The sequence below is a fragment of the Hemitrygon akajei genome, chromosome 6 (assembly GCF_048418815.1).
Source record: "Hemitrygon akajei chromosome 6, sHemAka1.3, whole genome shotgun sequence".
NCBI lineage: Eukaryota > Metazoa > Chordata > Chondrichthyes > Myliobatiformes > Dasyatidae > Hemitrygon > Hemitrygon akajei.
In genome coordinates this window covers 104,274,430-104,300,584 of record NC_133129.1, presented here as the reverse complement: position 1 = coordinate 104,300,584, position 26,155 = coordinate 104,274,430, and the positions used below count along the sequence as shown (strand labels likewise).

At 43.4% G+C, this 26,155-nt stretch overlaps 1 protein-coding gene across 1 annotated transcript in view; it reads left to right on the top strand.

Annotated features, from left to right (window-relative positions):
• Positions 1-26,155, top strand: part of dnah2 (dynein, axonemal, heavy chain 2) — a 497,351-nt gene that overhangs the window by 180,113 nt on the left and 291,083 nt on the right. Inside the window, exons 18-26 of the mRNA XM_073049044.1 lie at positions 7,619-7,798; positions 11,083-11,230; positions 12,644-12,836; positions 16,953-17,153; positions 20,674-20,830; positions 20,923-21,097; positions 23,031-23,194; positions 23,755-23,916; positions 25,406-25,509. Coding sequence (XP_072905145.1) covers positions 7,619-7,798; positions 11,083-11,230; positions 12,644-12,836; positions 16,953-17,153; positions 20,674-20,830; positions 20,923-21,097; positions 23,031-23,194; positions 23,755-23,916; positions 25,406-25,509 — 1,484 coding nt within the window. The remainder of the gene's footprint in view (positions 1-7,618; positions 7,799-11,082; positions 11,231-12,643; positions 12,837-16,952; positions 17,154-20,673; positions 20,831-20,922; positions 21,098-23,030; positions 23,195-23,754; positions 23,917-25,405; positions 25,510-26,155) is intronic.

Sequence of the window (26,155 nt, the reverse complement as noted above, 5' to 3'; positions counted from 1 at the left end):
GTAGGTTTTCTATGAGACTGTTAGAGGCCTGTCTTGGCTTTGGAAATCTGCCTGTGTGTGGGTGGGAAGGAGGAATGGGGCTTGATTTGCTGCTGTTGTTTTGTTGCTTGTTGTGTTCTGCGTTGTTCTGCTGAGTATTGTGGGCATGCTATGTTGGCGACACTTATGGCTGCCCTCGGCACATGTTTAGATTGTGCTGGTTGTTTGTGCAAATGATGCATTTTTCTGTGTCATGGTTCATCCTGACGGGCGTATCTTCGGAAAATAGCGCCTATGGCAAGCACTGAAACTGCACCCCTGTCCAAACATCTGACACCCATCTTTTAAATAACTTTATCATAATATCAGCTCAAAAATGCAAGACAAGCTTGTTAATCTTTTAATTAACAAATTATGGCACTACATGAAAATTATAACTGCACCTTCCTTGCTTTCACTGATGCAAATTGGTCTATGATGTGATCAAAGTCAGTTTTTCCAGTTTCTTCTCTTTCTACACTCAGCAGAGCAAGATCACAGAGTCTGCCTTGACCCATGGAGGCTCTCAAATATGAAAGTATTAGTTTTATCTTGCTGAATGATCTCTCATAGCTGGCGATGGAAACTGCGATGGTTAGCATTATCTGAATAGCAATGCGAAGATTGGGGAAGACGCTGTTATCTCCATACTGAACAATATATTCAAGAAGCTGTTCAGGTCTTGATATTTTCATGTTGACCTGCCTTGATAGCAACATTCTGCAATCCAAAATTTCTTCATATAGCTGCTGTCCATCAACGTCAGAGCTGTACAATTTGCCCAAATTTTCGCACTTCTTTAGGTCGTTACTGTCAGCGCCGTTACACAGTCCCTCGACATCGAGAAGGAACCCAAACTTGGCGTCATTGTTGTGCAAACGAGCAAACCTCTCGTCCATTTCTCGGTGAAGACGGTCGAGTGTTCCCTTCATGACTTTCCATTTTCTCCTTAGCTGTTAACCCAGCGTCTCTCGAGTTTTCATCAGCCATTTGTTTCTTTTGTCTGACGTCTTTCAACTTCAATATTCCATTCTTGACAAAGACTGACTCCTTCTTCGAGTGACTCACTGATCAACACTTCTCTTTCATCATAAAAATTATCTTGGAGGGCTTTCAAATCCAGGACAGCATCGTGGAAGTTCATGCTAGGATCCTGCAGCCTCTTTTGAATGCGGTCAATGCGAATGAGTACTTTGTTCCAAAAGCCTAGCAAAATCAGAATATTGTAACTCAATATGCAGTTGTACAGCTGTCTTGCGTCACTTGTTGACGGGCTTCACTGCACGAATGCACAAAGTATAAGGAATAATGTAGATGAGCTTGAGGCTCAGTTGGAAATTGTCAAGTACGATGTTGTGGGAATAACTGAGACATGGCTTCAAGCAGACAGGGCCTGGGAAATGAATATTCAAAGATATACATCTTATCGAAAGGACAGACTGACTGTCAGAGGGGGTGGGGTGGCTCTGTTGGTGAGGAATGATATTCAGTCTTTTGCGAGGGGGGACATAGAATCAGGGGATGTAGAGTCAGTATGGATAGAACTGAGGAACTCTAAGGGTAGAAGGACCCTAATGGGAGTTATCTACAGGCCCCCAAACAGCAGTCTGGATGTAGGGTGTAAGCTAAATGAAGAGTTAAAATTGGCATGTTGCAAAGGTAAAGATACAGTTGTCATGGGGAATTTCAACATGCAGGTAGACTGGGAGAATCAAAATGGTACTGGACCCCAAGAAAGGGAGTTTGTGGAGTGCCTCCGAGATGGATTCTTAGAACAGCTTGTACTGGAGCCTACCAGAGAGAAGGGAATTCTAGATTTAGTGTTGTGCAATGAACCGGATTTGATCAGGGACCTCGAGGTAAAGGAACCATTAGGAGGTAGTGACCATAATATGATATGTTTTAACCTACAATTTGAGAAGGAGAAGGGAAAATCGGATGTGTCAGTATTACAGTTGAACAAAGGGAACTATGGAGCTATGAGGGAGGAGCTGGCCAAAGTTCAATGGAACAATACCCTAGCAGGGAAGACAGTGGTACAAAAATGGCAGGTATTTCTGGGAATAATGCAGAAGGTGCAGGATTGGTTCATTCCAAAGAGGAAGAAAGATCCTAAGGGGAGTAGGGGGTGACCGTGGCTAACAAGGGAAGTCAAGGACAGTATAAAAATAAAAGAGAAGAAGTATAACATAGCAAAGATGAGCAGGAAACCGGAGGACTGGGAAGCTTTTAAAGAGCAACAGAAGATAACAAAAAAGGCAATATGCCAAGAAAAAATGAGGTACGAAGGTAAACTAGCCAAGAATATAAAGGAGAATAGTAAAAGCTTCTTTAGGTATGTGAATAGCAAAAAAATAGTTAAGACCAAAATTGGGCCATTGAAGACAGAAACGGGTGAATTTATTATGGGGAACAAGGAAATGGCAGATGAGTTGAACAGGTACTTTGGATCTGTCTTCACTAGGGAAGACACAAACAACCTCCCAGATGTAATAGTGGCCAAAGGAACTAGGGTAAAGGATGAACTGAAGGAAATTTATATTAGGCAAGAAATGGTGTTGGATAGACTGTTGAGTCTGAAGGCTGATAAGTCCCCGGGACCTGATGGTCTGCATCCCAGGGTACTTAAAGAGGTGGCTCTAGAAATCGTGGATGCATTGGTAATCATTTTCCAATGTTCTATAGATTCAGGAACAGTTCCTGCTGATTGGAGGGTGGCTAATGTTGTCCCACTTTTCAAGAAAGGAGGGAGAGAGAAAACAAGGAATTATAGACCGGTTAGCCTGACGTCAGTGGTGGGAAAGATGCTGGAGTCAATTATAAAAGAGGAAATTATGACACATTTGGATAGCAGTAGAAGGATCAGTCCGAGTCAGCATGGATTTATGAAGGGAAAGTCATGCTTGACTAATCTTCTGGAGTTTTTTGAGGATGTAACTATGAAAATGGACAAGGGAGTAATATAGTGTACCTGGACTTCCAGAAAGCTTTTGATAAAGTCCCACATAGGAGATTAGTGGGCAAAATTAGGGCACATGGTATTGGGGGCAGAGTACTGACATGGATTGAAAATTGGCTGGCTGACAGGAAACAAAGAGTAGTGATTAACGGGTCCCTTTTGGAATGGCAGGCTGTGACCAGTGGGGTACCGCAAGGTTCGGTGCTGGGACCGCAGCTGTTTACAATATACATTAATGATTTAGATGAAGGGATTAAAAGTAACATTAGCAAATTTGCTGATGACACAAAACTGGGTGGCAGTGTGAAATGTCAGGAGGATGTTATGAGAATGCAGGGTGACTTGGACAGGTTGGGTGAGTGGGCAAATGTATGGCAGTTGCAGTTTAATGTGGATAAATGTGAGGTTATCCACTTTGGTGGCAAGAACAGGAAGGCAGATTACTATCTAAATGGAGTCAAGTTAGGAAAAGGGGAAGTACAACGAGATCTAGGTGTTCTTGTACATCAGTCAATGAAAGCAAGCATGCAGCTACAGCAGGCAGTGAAGAAAGCTAATGGCATGCTGGCTTTTATAACAAGAGGAATTGAGTATAGGAGTAAAGAGGTCCTTCTGCAGCTGTACAGGGCCCTGGTGAGACCCCACCTGGCGTATTGTGTGCAGTTTCGGTCTCCAAATTTGAGGAAGAACATTCTTGATATTGAGGGATTGCAGCGTAGGTTCACAAGGTTAATTCCTGGAAAGGTGGGACTGTCATATGTTGAAAGATTGGAGCGACTGGGCTTGTATACACTAGAATTTAGAAGGATGAGAGGGGATCTGATTGAAACATATAAGATTATTAAGGGATTGGACACACTGGAGACAGGAAACATGTTCCCGCTGATGGGTGAGTCCAGAACTAGAGGCCACAGTTTAAGAATAAGGGGTAGGCCATTTAGAACAGAGATGCGGAAAAACTTTTTCACCCAGAGAGTGGTGGATATGTGGAATGCTCTGCCCCAGAAGGCAGTGGAGGCTAAGTCTCTGGATGCATTCAAGAGAGAGTTAGATAGAGCTCTTATAGATAGCAGGGTCAAGGGATATGGGGAGAGGGCAGGAACGGGGTACTGATTGTGTGTGATCAGCCATGATCACAGTGAATGGCGGTGCTGGCTAGAAGGGCCAAATGTCCTACCCCTGCACCTACTGTCTATTGTCTATTGTCTGTCCTTGCACTCCACGTGGTTTCGGACTCCAACTTAACAACCACAGGCACGGCGTTTTTGAGCTTTTCCCTGCGCTGTGTTGAACAAGAGAAAAACACAGAGTGCTTTGGTGGTTCCAAAAAATGTGGCCATCATTGTATCCTGCTTGACTGCATTTACACCCACCAAGTTGAGTGAGTGATTGTCGCAATTCACAAACACTGCCTGGTTGTTTTTCTCACTTATTCTTTGATGAACACCTCTTCTGTGTCCAGCCATCACAACAGCATTGTCATAGCACTGTGACCGACAATCTTGTAGCTCCATTTCGCCTTCCCTAGTTGTTTCAAGATGTCTTCAACCAAGCTCTCAGCATCCTTCTGGCTTATCTGGATAAAACCAAGGAAGGACTCTCTAACACAGACTGTTTTCCTCTCAACATCAACTTCCACATACCTCACTACTTCTGACATCTGCTCACGGTGTGCCTGATCAGGAGTCGAGTCGAACATGAGACCATAGTATTTGGCTTTACGAATGCTTCCCAGTAAACTCTGGTGAACAGTGGATGAATTTGTTCTGGATACCTGGTGAAAGATAAAATGTGGATCCAGGATGACTTTCCAAATGAGTGAGGTGTTCTTTTATGACAGGGCCAAAGATGGCCAGTAGTTTCAGTAAGGCAAGAAAATTTCCCACATTGGAGTCATCGTCTAGCTGAAGTGACTCCCTGCATCTTCACAAAGCCAGGTTCTGTGCTGCAAGGTTTATGCAGTGAAGAATTCTTGTCAAGATATTACGCCACTTCTGCTTTTCCTTCTCAATCTGTGACTGAAATACCCCGTCAATAACTCCTCTGTTTCCAGCTAAATTTCTTTCTATTTCTTTCCACTGTGTGAAGCATTCCCGATGATTCTTGGCATTTTCATGAACACTGATCCTTTCAGGTGCTTTCCACTGGTTGAATCCGCTTTCCTGCTCCAATGAGGATTGATGGTCTGACCAGGAATAGAGAAGACAACAGATACAAAATGCAGACTTTTTAGAAGGGGAATAGACCAGCCATGAGCGAGTCACTTCCTCACCACGACCATTTCCCAATTTCCTCTTGAACCAAGTTTTGTTCATTGAGCGGTTATTTGTTGGTAGGGAAGACGCCTCAATGTTCTGGAAATACTTCAAACCCAGCTTTATTATTTCTGTTTTCAACGTGTCAGGCAGAATTGCTTTTCCAGTATCCTTGTTGAACTTCAGAAGCCCAATGTCATGCTGTTCAATCACTTCTGGTATGACAGTTCGAGGCTCTTTGACACCATCCAGTTCACTAGGTTCAGTGTCATCAGGTTCAATCTCGTCAGGTAAAATCTCATCAATAAACTCAATATCACCACCACCACCATCATCTTCCCCTCTTGTCATGCCCACATACTCTGTGGCAGTCTCACTCTTAATCTTGTCATACTCAGACTTATCTGACTTGACTTCCTCCTCGGCTTGTGACACATTTGTACTTGATCCACCTTCGGATTTTAACAAACTTGTAGCAGGTGCAGGCTACTCCATGGAATGTGTCAAACTACTTGTTCCGGGCTTTTCAGAGAAGGGCATGAAGAACTTGCTCGACTTCTTGGCTTCCTCCGCCTCCAACTTTCGTCTCTTCTGTCCTTCAGGTCCACTTTCCTTCTTCTTCGTGAAGAAAAGTTTCATGGTCTTCTTACACAGTGCTCTGAAATGAGGCCATCCTAGAGCTTCTCACCCATGATAATCAAAGACAAATCATACATCTGAAGAAAATTCTTTTTTTACTATCCGAGGATGGCTTGTCTGACTTTAATAGAAATTGTTCAGTGGCACCCCCCCTTCAAGTGGTGCCCAGGGCATGTGCCATACCTGCCATGCCTTAGATACGCCACTGCATCCAGAGCAGCTGCTTGACAGAGGACTCTCTGAGTTATGAGCTGTCTCCGGGGTACACATACACATGGAGATCAAGTGCTGCTAGAAGATCAACAGCTTGGTGAAGGACGTTGTTTGGGCTGCGCCAAACCTGTTGGTCTGCCAGTGCATCAAAATGTCAGTAACTAATACGTTCCAGGCTGCAGGAGGACCTGGTGTGAGATGCACTGAAGCCTGGTGCAGACAGCAATGGTTCGGTGGGGCAGGACCACAGTGTAAAGTTCTTCTGCTTCTGGAGAGTAAGGGACCGGGTTAGGTGAGGAATTATTGTAGTAGTGTACCACCCCAGAGGGCCACATGAGTGGTAACAGTCCTATTGGTTTTAAGGAGTGTAATAGAACTCCTCAATGTCTTGTTTATGAATGTAAGAATGAAAAGACATTGCACTACAGTATTTACTCTTGTAAGTAATTTTGCTATGAATGTTTATATACACTATTAATTTAAAAAAGATGCAGTCTGTGCGACTTAGAAGCAGCTGATTTCTGGAACAGAGGAGAAATGCTCCCTGATATTACATGCCTTTAGCTGACCACAGTTTGGAGAGCAACAAGAGATCGACACAACACAGCTGTGCACTCAGAGAAGGTTGAGATCTGGATGGAGTTGGGTGCCTATCCCACACCCAGGAGTCTCTGCTCAAAGCTGGGTGAGGGAGCGTTGGGTGCTGACCAGACTGCGTTCTGTTGTGGTGAGTCCCATTACTCAGGGAGCCTGTGCAGTAATGGATGGTTGCAGGCAATCACTGTATAATAGGAATGAAAAGCCTGGTGGTGGAATCTCATGATGGGCTGGGCTTTCAAGAAAAAATATCACAGTGTAAAGCTAGTGGTCATTGCTCTGTTTGCTGACTTAGAGGTTTATGGCATTTTATGAGACCATTTGGCACATTATGGCTGTGTTTGGCTCCAATCCCTCTCCTGCTGTTTCGTAGAATGAATTCTGCAGAGAACTTTAGAAACACTGATGTAAATTCCCCAAGTTAGCTAAAACATTGAACAGTACTGTTGACTGTTAGAATCATAGAGCACTACAGCACAGAGACAGGCCCTTTGGCCCATCTAGCTTATGCCTTCCCACAGCTTCCTTCTGTCTATCATAAACATATCCTGATGAATGGTCTTGGCCCAAAAATAGATGATAGAAAAATGAATGGCTAGTGGAAGGGAATGGTTAGATTGATCTTAGAGTAGGCTATAAGATTGGCACAATATCATGGACCAAAACCTGTGTTTGGCTCATCTCTCTCTAAACCTTTCCTATCTATGTAGGAAGGTGCCTTTTAAATGTTATTGTACCTGCCTTATAGAGTAGGTTATAAGGTTGGTAAAACATCATGAGCCAAATGGCCTGCACTGTGCTGCACTGTTTATTTCCCTCCATAGGTACTGCCTGACCTGTGTGTTGCTTCTATCTAACACATGCCCATTGAAAGGTAAACATTATCAATTAATGAGCTTAGAGCTTGTCCATGGATCTTGTTTTTTCACTCTCTCAGGTGCAGCATTATTGGTTAAATTATGCCAAGAAGGTTGATCGGTTGGTGGAAGAATCCTTCAGACTGAACATTAAGCGGTCACTGCTGGAGCTCTCCAAGGCCATCAATGGTGATCCCAAATCCACACCCAACGCACTCTTCAGGGTCCTTGTGGTTCTCCAGGACAGCACACCAGGAAAGGTATGCAATTTCACAGCTCAGTGGCCCACTTGAATATGAGGTGAGTGAGCTTCTTTGTGCAGTGAACAGTGAGTCAAATTGAATCAATGTTGGAGGGATTTGGTCAGGGAGAGTGAGAGGATCCAGTTCCTCTAGTGGAGATAATCCAGAAACAAAGGGCAGATCCTGGCCCTGTCTTGTGCCCCCTTCCTATCAAGGATCATCTTTATTCACCATTATACATTTACATGTAGTAGGAATTTGCTTTTCTGTGTTGATGCAACATGCAAAAAAATGAAACAACATTCAACAATTATAGAAAGGAATAAACAGTTCATCAGGACTCTCCATAGAGCCTGCCTGACCTGCTGAGTTCCTCCAGCATCTGTGTGTGCTGCTCAAGATTTCCAGCATCTGCAAAATATATTGTGTTTAACATTCAACAGTTATGAAGAATAAAGAATTATGTAAATATAAAGTCGAAGGTTTAAGCACATATTGAATAAAAGGTGCATATATACATAAATATCAGCTCATGGGCTGGTATGGGAGCTCCCATGCCTTTGAGTGGAAAATCCTACAAAAGATCATTGACTTTGCCCAGTACATCACAGGTAAAACCCTCCCAACCATTGAGCACATCTACATGAAAAGCAAAATTCATTATCAAAGACACTCACCACCCAGGTCATGCTCTTTTCTCGCTATTGCCATCAGGTAGAAGGTACAGGTGCCTCACGACTCACACCACCAAGTTCAAGAACATTTACTACCCCATAACCATCAGGCTCTTGAACAAAAGTGGATAATACACTCATTCTATTTCTGGTGTTCCCACAACTGATGGTCTCATTTTAAGGACGCTTTATCTTGTTATTTTGTGCTTGTTATTTATTGCTATTTATTGATATTTATCTTTGCACAGTTTGTTGTCTACTGATCCTGTTTACAGTTATTCTTCTATACATTTGCTGAGTATGCCCACAGAAAAAGAATCTTGGTGTTGTATGTGGTAACATGTATGTACGCTGATAATAAACGTTACTTTGAACTTTGTATTTATAATGTAAACTGATATACCATGGAGAACATTCTAACTGGCTGAATCACTGTCTGGTATGGCGGGGGGGTGTGGGGGCTCCTGCACAGGATTGAAATAAGCTGTAGAGAGTTGTAAACTTAGTCAGATTCATCATTGGCAGTGGTTTCTGTAGTATCCAGGAGCAATGCCTCAAAAAGGCAGCATCCATCATTAAGGACCCTCATCACGTAGGACATGCCCTGTTGTCATTGCTATCTTCAGGTAGGAGGTACAAGAGCCTGAAGGCACACAGTCAATGTTTCAGGAATAGTTTCTTCCCCCCCTGCCATCCGATTTTTGATTTCAGGGATGATGCCTAGGCATTTCTGGTCCAGTGGCAGTGTTTGTTATTGAAACGTCAGTTAAAATTAATACCTGTACCTGGCTGAAAGCTCGAGAAGAATTTATTTGAACACAAACCAGCTTGCCTTTCATGGAATGAACACTGGAGGGCAGTACCAACAGGAGGGGCTAGCCCCCAACCCAGCATCAAATTCAGCACTGCCTCTGGCGTCTTATCTCTGGGTGGCTGCGACAGGCCATATCATGGTATGGGGGCCTGGTCCATGCAACAACCGAGGTAATGCAGCTCCCCTGGCATGAATCTCGCCAATGAACCTCCTACCAGGTGGTGGCAAGAGAACAGGGCATGTCCTGGGTGGCAGAGCTCCTTATTGATGGATGCCACCTTTTTGAGCTAGTGGACTGCACTGACCAATGAACAACAGGATCTCGTGTTCACAATAAAAACGTCCAAGGCAATCATTTGCACTGTTTGTTGGACCGCTCACCATCTTCGCCCAACAATGATATGCAACACGTTCAGGTGACGACATGGTATGCAACAAGTCCAGATCTGCCACTATTGAAGTAACATGCTAGTACTCGATTCTTAATTTCCAGCAGTGTCCTGCAATCATAAAAAAGATGTCAAGGGTAAACAATTACACCATTGTTTAACCCAGAGAGGCCGCTGCAACCAAGGTGACTAGAACTGAACATGTTATTCCAAGTGTGGTATAACTAGGATTTTGTATTACCTAAAGGCTCTTGAACTTAATCCCTAATGAAGCCCAAAACACCATATGTCTTCTTACCCTGTCAACCAACATGACAACTTCCCTCCAATCACCTTAAAGCTAAACCCTCTTATATTAGCCATTTCCACTTTGGGTAAAAGCCTCTGGCAGTCCCCTCTCGGCAGCTTCCTATCATCATCTTGTACACCTCTATCAATACAGAGTCAATATAGAACTTTCTCTATACAAGAACAGGTTAAAAGATTGACACATCATTGTGGGCTGAAGGGCCTGTATTGTGCTTTAATTTTCTGTGATCTGTATTCTAAATTCATAACTCCCTGAAGGTGGCAGCACAGGTGGATTGGGTGGGAACAAAGGCACAAGGGATGCTGGCCTTCATCAATTTGGCACAGAATGTTAGAGCTGGGATGTCACCTGACAAGTTGAGAAAATATTGCCTAGGCTACAGCTGGAATGTATGTGCTGTTCCAGTTACTACACTGCTGGAAGCAGCTGACTGGACATGAAATCATGCAGAGATTCGCTGTGGTTGTTGCCTGTTGATGGGAGCATCTCAGTTACAAGGTGGGACTGGACAGACTGGGTGCTCACTGGAGCGAAGGGGTGAATTGAAAATGATCAGAGTTTGCAAGCCTTGTCCTGTGACAGTGGCCTGGTATTCTACACTTGTTCATATCCTATTTCTGATCTTCCCTGATATTATATCATGGAGATCATTCTTACTCGTTGCATCACCATCTGGAATGGAAGAGCTGTTATTAGACGAAGCAGTAGAAAGTTTTGATCTTAGCCAGCTCCATCACGGGCATTAGATAATTCACCATTGAGGACATCTTCAAAAGGTAATACCTCAAGAAGACAGCATCCATTATTAAAGACCCTTGCTACCTAGGGTATGCCCTCTTCTCATTATTATCATCAGAGAGGAGGTACAGGAACCTGAAGACGCGCTCAAAATTTCAGGAGCAGCTTCTTCCTCTCTGCCATTGGATTTCTGAATGGACAATGACCCCATAAAGTCTACCTCACTAATTTTGCTCTCTTTTTACACTATTTATTTATCTTTTTAATATATATTTCTTATTATAATTTTTGGTATATTTAGCATTTTGCTGCAAAACAACAAGTTTCATGATATATGTCAGTGATCATAAACCTGATTCTAATTCTGATTCATTTAGGTGGAGTTCTCACCTACACTTTCTAAACTTGCCAATTGTGTCAACCACATTAGCAATCAGATTAAGAACTCCCTCGGTGTCTTCAAGCGTATACCAGAACTTCTGACCCGGAGGAAATCTACTCTGCAATCCATCATCTTAAACATTGGTAAGCAGAGGCCACGTGACCTCTACTTCCTCACTACCATGAGTTCTCCACAGCATCTGTCTTTTCGTTACTACACCATGAAATATTGCACCACAATACATCATAGCCTGAGATTCCATCATGTCATATATTATATCACAACATGTAAGAGTTTGTGAAATCATATGGCAAGAGGATGTGTTGTTATTTCTCATACTGCTGCATATGGAGTATTGTGAGCAGCTTTGGGCCCTTTATTGAGAAAAGGTGTGCTGGCATTGGAGAGGGTCCAGAGGAGGTTTCGCAAAATATTCCAATAATGAAAGGGTTAATGTAATGGGAGTGTTTGATAGCCCTGGGCCAGTACTCACCAGAGTTCTGAAAAATGCAGCATTGAAACCTATCAAATATTGAAAGCCTAGATAGAATGGACATGGAGAGGATGTTTTCAATTGTGGGGGAGTCTAGAACCAGAGACCATAGCCTCAGAATACAAGACCATTCCTTTAGAACAAGATGAGAAGGGACTTCTTTCGGCAGAAGTTGGTGAACCTGTGGAATTCATTGCAACAGATGGCTGTGGAGGACATCATTTAGTATATTTAAATCTCATTTCAATGGATGCTGCCCGACCTGCTGAGTTCATCCAGCTTGTTTGTACAAGTATAGACTACCTTTCTGATATGTAGAGAGGAATTGGGAACAAGTTTCTTGTATGTTTTGTACTTTGGATCTTCTTTCTCCTCCAGCTGTGATTTCCTGCAGAGTCTCTACTTCAATGGGGACATCACCGGCTACGTCTGAAATTCCCATCCTGTCTTTTTGCTGTCTTTTAGCACACTCCTTGGCACCTTGAGTCATAGAGCATTATAGCACAGAAATAGATCCCTTGGCCCATCTGGTCCATACCAAACTGTTATTCTGCCTACTCCCATTGACTCGCGCCTGGACAATAGTCTTTCATACTTTGCCCATTTATGGACCTGTCCAAATGTTTCTTAAATGTTGAAATTGAACCAGCATGCACTGCTTCTGCTGGCAGCTCATACCACACTTGCACCACCCTCTGAGTGACGAGGATTCTTCTTAAATATTTTACCTTTCACCCCTAACCCATGACTTCTAGTTCTAGTTTCACCAAACCTCAGTGGAACAAGCCTGCTTACCCCCTCATAACTTTGTCTACCTCTATCTATTAATTTATACCCTAGGGAATAAAGTCCTAACCTATTCAACCTTTTCCTGTACCTCAGTCCTCAAGTCCTGGCAACATCCTTGTAAATTCTGTCTCCTTGATTGACCTTCTGATCACACACCCAAGCATCTCCTTGCATGTTAATTTTTTTTTGCACTCCAGCAATGGATCTCAGGAGGTTTCACAATGGGAAAGGTGTGAAATAATTGTTGTTGATGTAATGCATCTTGTTCTTGCAGAGCATGACGAGGAGATTAAGAAGATCCAAGCTCAGATCAGCAATGGCATGGCAACCAATGCCTCCAACCTTCAGAATTATTTGAAAACCTGGGATACCTACCGTGAGATCTGGGAGATAAACAAAGATTCTTTCATCCGCCGTTACCAGCGCCTCAAACCCGCCGTCTCATCCTTTGATGCTGATATTGCTCGGTGAGAGGATTTTCTACTAAATGTTATTTCTGCCCTCCAGTCAAAGCCCCTTTACCATCTTGCTGAAGAACAATGGTTCTTGCAATCCTCTGACCACAGTTCAGTTCTTCATGTGTGAGCCTAGGCACAACATGTCTCCAGAGGTGCAGAGACACAGGGCAGAATCTGTATATAGCAAATAGAACACTACTGCACAGTACTGGTCCCTCAGCCCATAATGTTGTGCTGATCTTTTAACATATTCTAAGCTCAATTAACCCTTCCCTTCCGTCTCTCATAACCCTCCATTTTTCTATCATTCATGTGCCTAACTACGAGTTTCTTAAATGCCCTTCATGTAGTGCCCTTGGGTAGTTTCACACACCCACCACTCTCTGTGTTAAATACTTACCTCTGACCTCCCTTCTATACTTACTCCAATCACCTTAAAATGATTCCCCCTCATATTAGCCCTTTCTACACTGTGAAAGTCTCTGGCTGTCAATTTGATCTATGCCTTTTGTCATCTTGTACACCTCTATCAAGTCACGTCTCATCCTCCTTTGCTCCAAATAGAAAGTCCCTAGCTCACTCAACCTTTCCTCATAAGACATGCTCTCCAATCCAGACAGCATCCTGTAAATCTCCTCTGTACCAGAAGTAACCTCAGTACTTTATTTCTATTTTTGCACTACCTATTTATTTAACTGTTCCACACACATACACACACACACACACACACACACACACACACACACACACACACACACACACACACACACACACACACACACACACACACACACACACACACACACACACACACACACACACACACACACACACACACACTCTCTCTCTCTCTCACTCTTACTTTTGCAACAAAGAGAAAACAGGTCTCTACAAAATGATCTAAATTAATTACAAATATAAAGCACGAAGTAATTGATTGCATAAGTATTCTCCCCTTTAATATGACACACCAAGTCATCACTGGTGCAGCCAATTGATTTTAGAAGTCATTATTATTTAAATGGAGATCTGTTTTTGGAGACCTGTGTGCAATCAAGGTGTTTCAATTGATTGTAGTGAAAATACACTCCGATCTGGAAGGTCCAACTGCTGGTGAGTCAGTATCCTGGCAAAAAATACACCATGATGGCAAAAGAACACTCCAAGCGACTCCACGAAAAGCTTATTGAAAAGCACAAGTCTGGAGATGAATAGAACATTTCCAAGTCACTGAATATCCCTTGAGTACAGTTAAGTCAATCATCAAGAAATGGAAAGAATATGGCACAGCTGTAAGTCTGTCTAGAGCAGGCCGTCCTCAAAAACAGAGTAACTGTACAAGAAGGACACTAGTGAGGGAGGCCACCAAGAGACCTATGACAACTCTGGAGGAGTTACAAGCTTCAGTGGCTGAGATGGGAGAGACTACGCATACAACTGTTGCCTGGGTGCTTCACCAGTTCCAGCTTTATGGGAGTGGCAAAGAGAAAGCCACTGTTAGAAAAAAAAACTCATGAAATCTCAGCTAAAGTTTGCCAGAAGGCATCTGGGGGACTGAAATCAGCTGGAAGAAGGTTCTATGGTCTGATGAAATCAAGATTGAGCTTTATGGCTATCAGACTAAATGCTAAACCACACATCAAAAACACATCATCCCTACCATTGTGCTGGCTGCATCAGGCTGTGGGGATGCTTCACTGTAGCAGGCCCTAGAAGGCTTATGAAGGTAGAGGGTAAAATGAATGTAGAAAAAAATACAAGAAAATCCTGGAGGAAAACCTGATGCCATCTGCAAGAGAACTGTGACTCGGGAGATTTGTTTTCCAGCAAGATAATGATCCCAAGCATAAAGCCAAAGTTACACAGGAATGACTTAAAAACAACAAAGTTAATGTCCTGAAGTGGCCAAGTCAGAGTCCAGATTGAGAATTCAATTGAGAATTTGTGGCTGGACTTGAAAAGGGCTGTTCACTCACAATCTCTATACAATCTGACAGAGCTTGAGCAATTTTGTAAAGAAGAATGGGGAAAAAATTGCAGTGTCCAGATGTGTAAAGCTGATTGAGACCTATCCACACAGACTCAGGCTGTAATTGCTACCAAAGTTGCATCTACTAAGTACTAACTTGAAGGAGGTGAATACTTATGCAATCAATTATTTTGTGTTTAATAACTGTAATAAATTTAGACCAGTTTGTCGAGCTCTGTTTTCACTTTGACATGAAAGAGTTTTTTCTTTTTTTGAACAGTGTCAACAAAACCAAATTAAATCCACTGTGATTCGGTGTGAAACAATAAAACATGAAAATTTCCAAGGGGGTGAATACTTTTATAAGCACTGTATGCTTACTGTAATTCACATTTTTCCTATTATTATGTATTGTTATGTATTGCAATATACTGCTGCTGCAAAGACAATACACTTCACAACATATGCCGGTGATATTAAACCTGACGTTACTTTGTGGCTTTTGAACTCAATCTCCTGACTAGTGTAGGCAAACATACCATATTCTCCTGTGCTCCAGGGAATAAAGTTCTAACTTATCCAGCCTTTTCCTATAACTCAGATCCTCAAGCCCCAGCAATATCTATGGAAATTCCCTGCACTCTTTCAAGTTTTACATATCTTTCCTGTGGGTAGGTGACCAGAGCTGCACACAATACTCTAAATTTAGCCTTACCAAGTTTTATACAACTTCAACATAACATTTCAACTCTTGTACTCAATACTTTGATTTCTGAAGGCCAATGTGCCGAGAGCTCTCTATATGAACCTATCTGCCTGTGTTGCTACTTTGAAGGAATTATGGATCTGTATCCCCATGCCCCTCTGTTCTACTGCATTCCTCAGGACTGTACTGTTCACTGTGTAAGTCCTACTCTAGTTTGTCCATCCAAAGTGCAAAACTTCCACTTCTGAAGAAAAGTGTCAGGAACTTCAGCTCCTTCCTTGGATGGGTAAACCTTGTAGGGGTCTGAAATAGCAATGTAAAGGCTTTACAGAAGTTGCCCAATCAGTAATAAGGGGCTATAGATCATTGCTGAAGGATGTGAAGGAGCAAATTAATAGGATTTTTCATAGACTGACCATGCTATGGCTTGCCTATTGTCAGTGAGAAAAACATTATTTAATGGTAAGCACAAGAGATTCTGCAGATGTTAGAAATCCAGAGAAGCGCACACAAAATGCTGGAAGAACTCAGCTAACCAGGCAGCATCTATGGAGAAGAATAAATGGTCAACGTTTCAGGCTGAGACCCTTCATCAGGACTGGGGAGGAAGGCTTATCACTCTCCTGGTGAAGCATCTTGGCCTGAAATGTGGACTGTTTATTCCTATCCATAGATGTTTCCTGACCTGCTGAGTTCCTCCAGCATCTGTGAGTGCATCACTTAATGAGTTAGGACTTGGGGTGATGAATGGAACCCAAGTGGAGAGCCCTAGCAAGCAACTCACCAATCCTCTGGCTTCAATCAGAATGACATCACTCACCCTCCTGCTCACTGAACTGTGGCACTTGGTTATTCCTCTTTGGATGAGGATGTTCTATGAGTTTGTTGTGGCCAGTGCTATCATGTTTGTTGTTGTGTGCTGGGGCAGCAGGCTGAGGGTAGCAGACACCAACAGAATCAACAAACTCATTCGTAAGGCCAGTGATGTTGTGGGGGTGGAACTGGACTCTCTGACGGTGGTGTCTGAAAAGAGGATGCTGTCCAAGTTGCATGCCATCTTGGACAATGACTCCCATCCACTCCATAATGTACTGGTTACGCACAGGAGTACGTTCAGCCAGAGACTCATTCCACTGAGATGTAACACTGAGCGTCATAGGAAGTCATTCCTACCTGTGGCCATCAAACTTTACAACTCCTCCCTCGGAGTGTCAGACACCCTGAGCCAATAGGCTGGTCCTGGACTTATTTCCACTTGGCATGATTAACTTATTATTATTTAATTATTTATGGTTTTATATTGCTATATTTCTTCACTATTCTTGGTGCAGCTGTAATGAAACCCAATTTCCCTCGGGATCAATAAAGTATCTCTGTCTTTCTGTCTGTATCTCAGTTGTCACCAATGTTGCACACATCATCCCTCTGCAACTCTGCTCTTTGTTTGCAGATACACAGAGGTGGCCAACAATGTGCAGAAGGAAGAGACAGTCGTACAGATTCAGTTTGTGCTCCTGGACTGTTCTCCACTCAAGTTCTCCCTCGTCCAGCACTGCAGTGAGTGGCAGAACAAGTTCACCACCCTACTGAGTGAGATGGCAAGCAACGTGCTGATGGATTTACTCGGGTTCCTGGAAGAGAACAGAAAAAAGTGAGTGATCACTCTGCTCTAGACCTGTATCATAGCCCTGTCTGCAGTTGATCAGCTCTATTGGTTGCATAGAACATAGAACATGGAATACAAGGGCGCAGTAGAAGCCCTCTAAGATCAATCTAACCCAACGGTTCCGAACCTTTTTTATGCCATGGACCCTTAACATTAACCGGGGGGGGGTGTGGTCTGTGGAACCCAGGTTAGGAACCCCTAATCAAACCCTTCCCTCCTGCATTGACCTCCATTTTTCATCATCTATGTGCCTGTCTAAGAGTTTCTTAAATACCCTTGATGTATCTGTCTCTACCACCACTCTGGTAGGGCATTCCACACACCCACCATCCTCTATGTAACAAAAAAAATTAATTCCTCCATATATTTCCCATCATTCACTTTAAAATTATGCTCCCTGGTGTTATCCATAGCAAAACATAGAGTGAAATGAACTGTTTGCATCAGCAACCAACATAGCATGCCCACAAATCACTAACCCTTACAAGTACACATTTGGAATGTGTGAGGAAACCGGAGCACCAAGGGGAATCCGGCATGGTAATGAGGAGATTGTGCAAACTCCTTACAGATAGCAGCAGGAATCGAACCTGGGTCACTGACGCTGTAACCACTGTGCTACTGTACCAGGTTGTAGTATCTTCCTAAAATTGTGCTGGCTCTCTTTCAGTTACTGGTAAGAGATGTCTTTCCCTCCATTGCCTTTACAACTCATCAACACACTGAATTAGGGGCCTTTGTAACTCCTAAGGCAGGACTGTGATCACTCATTCCTTAGCAGCCAGGAGCACTGGCCATTCTCTCTTGCTCTAAACTTGAATGTGCATAAACAGGATGGACAGAATGGCCAGCTTCTTTGCATAAGACGTGCGTCTTGAGCAAAGGTCAATAGACTGCTAATCTCCCTGGGCTGCACACTGTGGTTTCCGAGAATAATTAGTTTTTGAAGGGCTGAACACGACCTGAGGGACAATTATTAAATCTTTATTTGATATCTGACTCTCCCAGCTGTGCTATTGATTGGGTCTAAGATAGAGAGCACAATAGAAACATAGGTATGAAGTGTTGACTTTATATTAGACTCCATCAATTTCAAGGTTCAGTGGTTACTGGGAGTTATCTCTCCTGGCAAACATCAAATTTACTATCAGTCATTTGATTCCATGATACTTGTAAAAGATTGCCAGCAGTGTGGAGGAAGAGAGGGATTTTGGGGTGCATGCCCATAGAACCTTACAGTTGCCACATAAGTATGTAACCCCTGGGTCGCCTCAGGCATCGCTCAAACTCGTTCTAGTCTAGGGGGAGCAGCCTTCGGCCCCGCCAAACTGGGTAATCAGCTGGTGTGGATGCTGTGTGATGTCCCCGCCTCGCCCAAAAAACAGACAGTACACCTTATGCGATTAAAGGAGTACAATTTATAAAGATTACTATAACTAAGCGATTACTAACGATACAGTATATATGAATAAGAGAAAAAAAAGAAAAGGCGCCAAACTTATCAAAGTTCAAACCACTTCGTGCACAACCGTTGGAGCTCAATTACTGAAGTATTTTGGCATTTGATCCCCTCCGACTTCCTCGACCCGCCTCCTGGGACCCCCACGGTGGTCGACCAGATGCTCCACACTCCTCTGTTTCCGTCTCCTCTCATCACCGAAAACCTTGGGCCGGGGACCGTCGCCCAGCTTCCAGCACCCCGTCCTCTCTCTCTCACTCCATCGCGCCGACTCCCCAAAATCCCCGCCAACAATCAGTTTACAATCCCAAACAAGCTTCCAGCACTTATCATAACAAAGACGCTAGCATTCCTACTATTAACACAGGCGCCAGCATTCCTACTTTTAACAAAACAAAGACGCCATTTTGATTACATACACAGTAACAAAGAAAAAGAAAAAAACCCCCGTTACAAGTAATAGGGTGGTTAAAAAGGCATATGGTGTGTTGACCTTTATTCGTAAAGGAATTGAGTTCAAGAGCCATAAGGTAATGTTGCTGCTCTATAAAACCTTGGTTAAACCACTCTAGGAGAATTGTGTTCAGTTCCAGTTACCTCATTATAGAAAGGATTTGGAAGCTTTGGAGAGGATACAAAGATTTATCAAGATGCTGCCTGGATTGGAGTGTGTCTTTATGAGGATTGGATGAGCAAGCTAGAACTTATCTCTTTGAATTGAAGGAGGATGAGAGCTGACTTGATGGAGGTATATAAGATAAGAGGCATAGATAGAGTGGAAGCCAAAGCCTTTTTCTTAGAGTGGGAATAGCTGATACTAGAGGACATACTTTTAAGGTGAGTGGAGGAAATATAGGGGGACTGGCAGAGGTGATGGTAGAGGCATATACATTAGGGACATTTACAAGATTTTTGGATAGACACATAAATGGAAGAAAAAAATGAGGGTTATGAAGTAGAGAAGGGTTAGATTGATCTCAGAGTAGCTTTTAAGGATGGCATAACATCGTGGGATGAAGGACATGTACCATGCTGTACCGGTCTTCGTTGTATGAGATTGCTGAAAGAGGGGAGGCAGAAGGATGTGATCACCCATGTTTACAAGCAGTTTCTATAGGCAACGTTGGAGTATATGACCAGACGGAGTATTGTGAGGAGATATATTTTATTTATTTAGAGATACAGCACGGTAACAGGCTTTTCTGGCCCAACAAAGCCCATGCTGTACAATTACTTCCCTATGACCAATTAACCTACTAACCTGTATGTCTTTGGAAGGTGCGAGGAGAACTGGATCGCCTAGAGGAATCCGATCCAGTCACTGGAGAATGTACATGCTTGCAGACAGCATTGTAATAGTGTTACACTAACCACTATACTACTGTGCCACTCCAACTTTGGGTTTCATACTTAAGCAAGAGAGGATCCAGAGGAGGCTTATGACAATGATTCTGGAAATGAAAGCTTTAATGTACAAGGAGTATTTGATGGTTCTGGGTCTGTACTTGCTGGAGTTTAGAAGAAAGTATGTGTGTCGGGGGAGGGTGGTTTGGAATCTCAGTGAAGCCCACTGTATATTAAAATGCCCAGACAGAGTGGACACGGAGAGGATGTTTCCTCCAGTGTGGGAGTCTAGTGCTAGAGGGACCAGCCTTAGAACAGAAGGCTGTCCCCTTAGAACAGAGATGAGGAGGAATTTCTTTAGCCAGAGGGTGGTGAGTCTGTGGAAATCATTGCCACAGATGGCTAAGGAGGATAAGTCATTGGGTATATTTAAGATAGAGGTTGATAAATTCTTAATTAGTGAAGACATCAAAGATTACAGGGAGAAGGCAAGAGAATGGGATTGAGAGGAAAAATAAATCAGCCATGATAGATAGGCAGAACAGACTTGATGGCCTGAATGGACTAATTCTGCTCATATGTTTTATGGTCTTATATTCCATAACTATGTCATGGGAATGAAATTATTGATGGTGTGATAAAGATCAAGTTCAATGCTAACACACCCTCTCTCCTCTGACTTACTTCCACTTCCAATCTCAGAGTCACCCATGTTCCAGAAAACCTAGAAGAGCTGACATCTGGTATCCAGCTACTAGAGATGCTTCAGAGGGAGCTCCCAAAGATGGAGGCACGCATCCCACCCATCCATGAGCAGTTCAGCATCTTGGACAAGTACGAGTTCCAGATTGATGAAAATGTAAGTGCTCACTTGTGTTGTCAGCAGTAGCCCATTGATAAAGTCCCCCACACTTTTCCATTTTCTCACCCTCTCTTGTTCTTCTCCCAAAGGTCCGTTACCGACTGGAGTCCCTGAATGGTGAATGGATGAATTTCCAGCAGACGCTGATTGACAGTGAGAGCATGTTGAAGAAACACAAGGAAAAGTTCAGGGCAGGTCTCATCCACTCTGCGGAGGAGATGAAACGGAAAACCCAGTTAGCAATTGAAGATTTCTCCATGAGGGGTAGGCAGCACTCAACCACAGCAGACCCAGAGAGGGCTCTCCTGCGCAGAAGCCTGCAATACCTGCCTCTCTAACTTAAAGCACAGCAGCCATCTTCCTAACAAATCAAATGCATTTCTAAAGACCCTTTTGGAGTTCAAAGTAAATTTATTGTCAAAGTGCATATGTTGCCATATACAGCCCTAAGATTCATTTTCTTGTGGGCATACTCAATAAATCCCCAATAGAATAATAACTACATTAGAATCAGTGAAAGGGTGTACCAAAATAGGAGCAAAAGACAATAAAATGTGCAAACACAAAAAAAAGATATAACAAACAAACAAGCAAGCAAGCAATAAATATTGAGAACATGAAATTAGGAGTCCTTGAAAATCAGTCTACAGGCTGTGGGAACATTTCAGTGATGGGTCTAGAGAAATTGAGTAAAGTTATCCGCTTTAGTTCAAGAACCTGATGGTGAGGGGTAAGAACTGTTCCTGAACCTAGAGCTATGAGTTCTGAGGCTCTTGATGGCAACAGTGAGAAGAGAGCATGGCATGGGTGGTGGGGCTCCTGAATGATGGATCTGCTTTCCTGTGACAACATTCCATGTAGATGTGCTCAGTGGTGGGGAGGGCTTTACCCATAATAGACTGGGCCGTATCCACTACTTTTTATAGGATTTTCGTTCAAGGGCATTGGAATATCCATACCAGGCGGTGATGCAACGAGTCAGTATACTCTCCACCACTCATCTATAGATGTTTCTCAGAGTTTTAGATGTTATGTCAAATCTTAGCAAACTCTTAAGGAAGTAGAGTGCTTTCTTCCTAATTGCACTTGCGTGCTGGGCCCAGGATAGATCCTTCAAAATGATAACACTGAGGAATTTAAAGTTGCTGATCCCTTCCACCTCTGATCTTCTAATGAGGACTAGCTCACGGACCTCTATTTTCCCCTCAATAATTAGCTCCCTGGTCTTGCTGACATTGAGTAAGAGGTAGAAGTTGAGTGATGGGACATTGCAAACACCTAATGACTAAGGGTATACACTTAGTGGCCACTTTACTGAGTACATCTGTACACTTGCTTGTAAATGCAAATATCAGCCAATCATGTGGCAGCAACTCAATTCATAAGAGGTTCAGTTGCTGTTCAAACCAAACATTGGAATGGGGAAGAAATGTAATCTAAGTGACTTTGACAATGGATAGGTTGTTGATGCCAGACAGGATAGTTAGAGCATCTGAGAAACTGGTGATTTTTACATATGACAGTTTCTAGAGTTTACAGAGAATGGTGTGAAAAACAAAAAAAAACACCCAGTGAGCAGCAGTTTTGTGGGCAAAAATGCCTTGTTAATGAGAGAGCTTAGAGGGGAATGGCCTGGAATGGTTCAAGCTGCCAGGAAGGCAATTGTAACTCATATAACCACATGTTACAACAGTGGTGTGCAGAAAAACATCTTTAAATGCACAACACATCAAACCTTGAAGATGATAGGCCACAGCAGTAGTAGACGATACCATACGATCAGTGGCCACTTTATTAGATACCTTATAAAGTGGCCACTGAATGTACGTGGAGATTGTATTGCAGGCAGTGTGACCAGTTAACTGGATGCACAGCAAGCTGCCACATCCAGGGAGAAGGCAGGAGAATGGGGTTGAGAGGGAAAATAAATCAGCCATGATGGAATGACAGAACAGGTTTGATGGGATGGATGGCTTAATTCTACTTCTACGTCTTATGGTGATGAGCCTCACAGATCCTGCTATAGGGAGTGAAGGAAAGTTGGATACAGTGGTCAGGGGTCCTATTAATCAAACTACAATGACTGAAAGCTCCTGTGGATTCTGCTGCTCCTCACTGCCTCCTCCCTTCCCATTGCACTGCCAGCAAGTGGCCAGCTGAGACTGCAGACTGACCGGCTGCTCTCTACTCTCTCTAGGTCCCTTCAGCAGTGTACTGAGCACTGAGGCTGCACTGGGCCTCATAGCCGAACTGCGCAGTAACCTGAACGCCCTGAAAGTTGAAGAGATTGAAATTCACAATGGCCTCAATGTCTTCAAGATCGATCAGCCTTTGTCCAAGGAGCTCCAGGCTCTGGAGAGAGTAAGCAAGTGTCGGTCGTTGAATCTAATGTCCAGAAGGAATCCGTTCTGACCCCAGCATCTGGATTGTGCCAGTCTCCGGCGTGTGCCCTCTCTTGTGTTCTCTCACCCTCTGTGTCTCATGTCTATCTAAACATCTCTTAAAAGCCTCTAATATATTTCCCTCTACCACCATCCGCTATGCTCTGGGTTAAAAACATACCCCTCACATCCCCTTTGAACTACCCCCTCTCACCTTCAATGCATGCCCTCTGGTATTAGACATTTCTATCCTGGGAAAAAGATACTTCGTCTAATCTATGCCTCTCATAATCTTATAAACCGTCATCAGATCTCTCCTCTGCCTCCACCACTCCAAAGGGAACAACCCAGGTTTGTCCAGCCTCTCATGATAGCACATGCCCTCTAAATCATGCAGCATCTTTGTAAACTACTTCTGCATCCTCTCCACAACCTCAACATCCTTCCTACAGTAGGTTGACCAGAACTGTATGTAATAATGCACTGGAAAATGTTCCTGTCCATATTATATATGTCACTCCACTTCTGCTTTGTCTCCAGGACTTGGATTACCTCCAGCAGGCATGGGAGGTTACCAAGGAGTGGGAAGAATCTTGGGTGGAGTGGAAGGGGGAGAAGTTCAGCTCATTGATGACTCAGGTTATGGAGAACACTGCGAATGGCTACTACAGGAAGCTCCACAAGCTTAGTCAGATACTCAAGGTATTTCACTTGAATATCATGCATCTCATTCAGAACATACATACCACCTCATTAACACACACAAAATGCTGGAGGAACTCAGCAGTCAGGCAGAATCTATGGAGTGGAAAAAGTAGTTGAAGCTTTGGGCCAAGGCCCTTCATCAGAAAGGCGCAGAAGCCAGAAGAAGAAGTGAGGGGAGCTGAAGGAGTATAAGCTGGTAGGTGATAGGTGCGTGAGACTAGGTGATGTAAGAAGCTGAGAGGGGATAGGTGGAAGAGAGGTTTAAGAAGGAGGAATCTGTAGGAAAGTGGACCATGAGAAGGGGGGAATCCAGAGGGAGGTGATGGCAGGTGAGAAGGGAGGGGATAGAGAGAAACCAGAATGAGGAATGGAGAAAGAGGGGTAAAAATCACCAGCAGTTAGAGAAATCAAGATTCATGCCACGTTAAATGTTCCCAGATGGAGAATGAGGTGTTGCTTCTGCAACCTGAGTTTTAGCCTCATCTTGGAAGTGCAGGAGGCCAAGGACTAATATGTCAGAATGGGAATGGGTGGCCACCAGGAGATCTTACCTTTTTGTTGTGGTGGTGCTCGATGAAGCAGTCCTCCAATCTACATTGGATCTCACTGATGTGGAGAAGGCTGCACCGGATACAGTAGATGTCTTTGACAGACTTGCCTAGCCTGGAAGGAATGTTTAGGGCTCTGAGTAGTGATGAGGGAATAAAGGAGCAGGTGTAGCACTTGCCCCTCGTGTAGGGGTAAGTGCCAGGAGGGAGATCAATGGGGAGGGATGAGTGGCTGATTCACAAGTGACTCTTCTTTTAAAAAAAACATGATTTGAGTGCACCAGGTGAGGCCATTGTTTATTTCTCATACCTACTTGAACTTGAAAAGGTGGCAGTGAGAAACCACTTGGAACTGATACAGTCCTGCTTATGTTATTTGGAGAGTTTTTTGCAGCAGAAATATGGGATGCAGTCTAATGGAAAGCTGCTTTGTTTACTACTGCCTCTTCCATTTGCTTGGCTTTCTTAACATGTCGTCACATCTCAAACCTCATCTCACCTCCCAGTATTCCCACCAACATAGGCTATTTGGGGTGTGAACAGCGTTTGCAGGCTTGTATGAATGGGGAAGATCTTTACCACGATCTGTTCTTCTGCCCAGCTCTGTGTCAGAGATAGAGGGCTTTCCCTGCCAATACTGAGAGAGCGTAAAGGATAGCTGTTCTATAAGTGACCATTTTGAACATGAGAACTCTTGCAAAGAAAAACCATTGGGGCCGACCAGTAAGGTAGTAGTAAATTTCCCCTTTCAGAACCAATGGGATTAATTAAAATGCTTGCGCAGGGTTTCAACCCGTGACATCAATTATCCCTGTTCTCCTACAGATGCTGTTTGACCTCAGAGTTCCTCCAGCAGGTTGCTTGTTGCTCCAGATTTCCACATCTACAATCTCTCATGTCTCCAGCTGGATTAATCACCTGATTTTGTTCCACTCTAGGATAGGAACTGGGATGTCATAGCTACATCAAAGAACAAGGTCCAGCAGTTTAAGAAAACAATGCCCCTGATTACTGACCTGAAGAACCCAGCCATGCGTGACAGGTACATTTGCAATCCTCTCTGCAGTTCTTTCCTATTCTTAATCCTTCACTTTTCCCTGGGACAGCTATTTTGTCAATACAGTTGGATCTTCTGACGTTGGCATTCAGCTGTGGGCTTTTACCTCTATCAGACTCATAGCTGGGACATGGAGTGTAGAGGAAACTGGGGAGAAGAGTCATAGAGCACTACAGCTCAGAAACTGAAATATTATTCTTCCTAGTTCCATTGACTTACACCTCTACCATAGCCCTCCATACCCCTCCTATCCATGTACTTACCAAACTTCTCTTAAATGTTGAAATTGAACCCACATTCACCACTTCCACTGGCAACTCATTTCACGCTCACATCACCCTCTGAGTGAAGAAGGTCCCCCTCAGGTTCCCCTTAAATGTTTTACAGATCATTCTCAATTTCTGATCTCTAGTTGTAGTCTTACCCAACCTCAGTGGAAAAAGCCTAATTGTATTTACCCTATCTATACCCCTCATAATTTTGTATACCTCTATCAAATCTCCTCTCATTCTCCTATGCTCCGGGGAATAAAGTTTCTAACCTATTTAACCATTTCCTGTAGCTTAGGTCCTCAAGCCCAAGCAACATCCTTGTAAATTTCCTCTGTACTCTTTCAATCTTATTGATATCT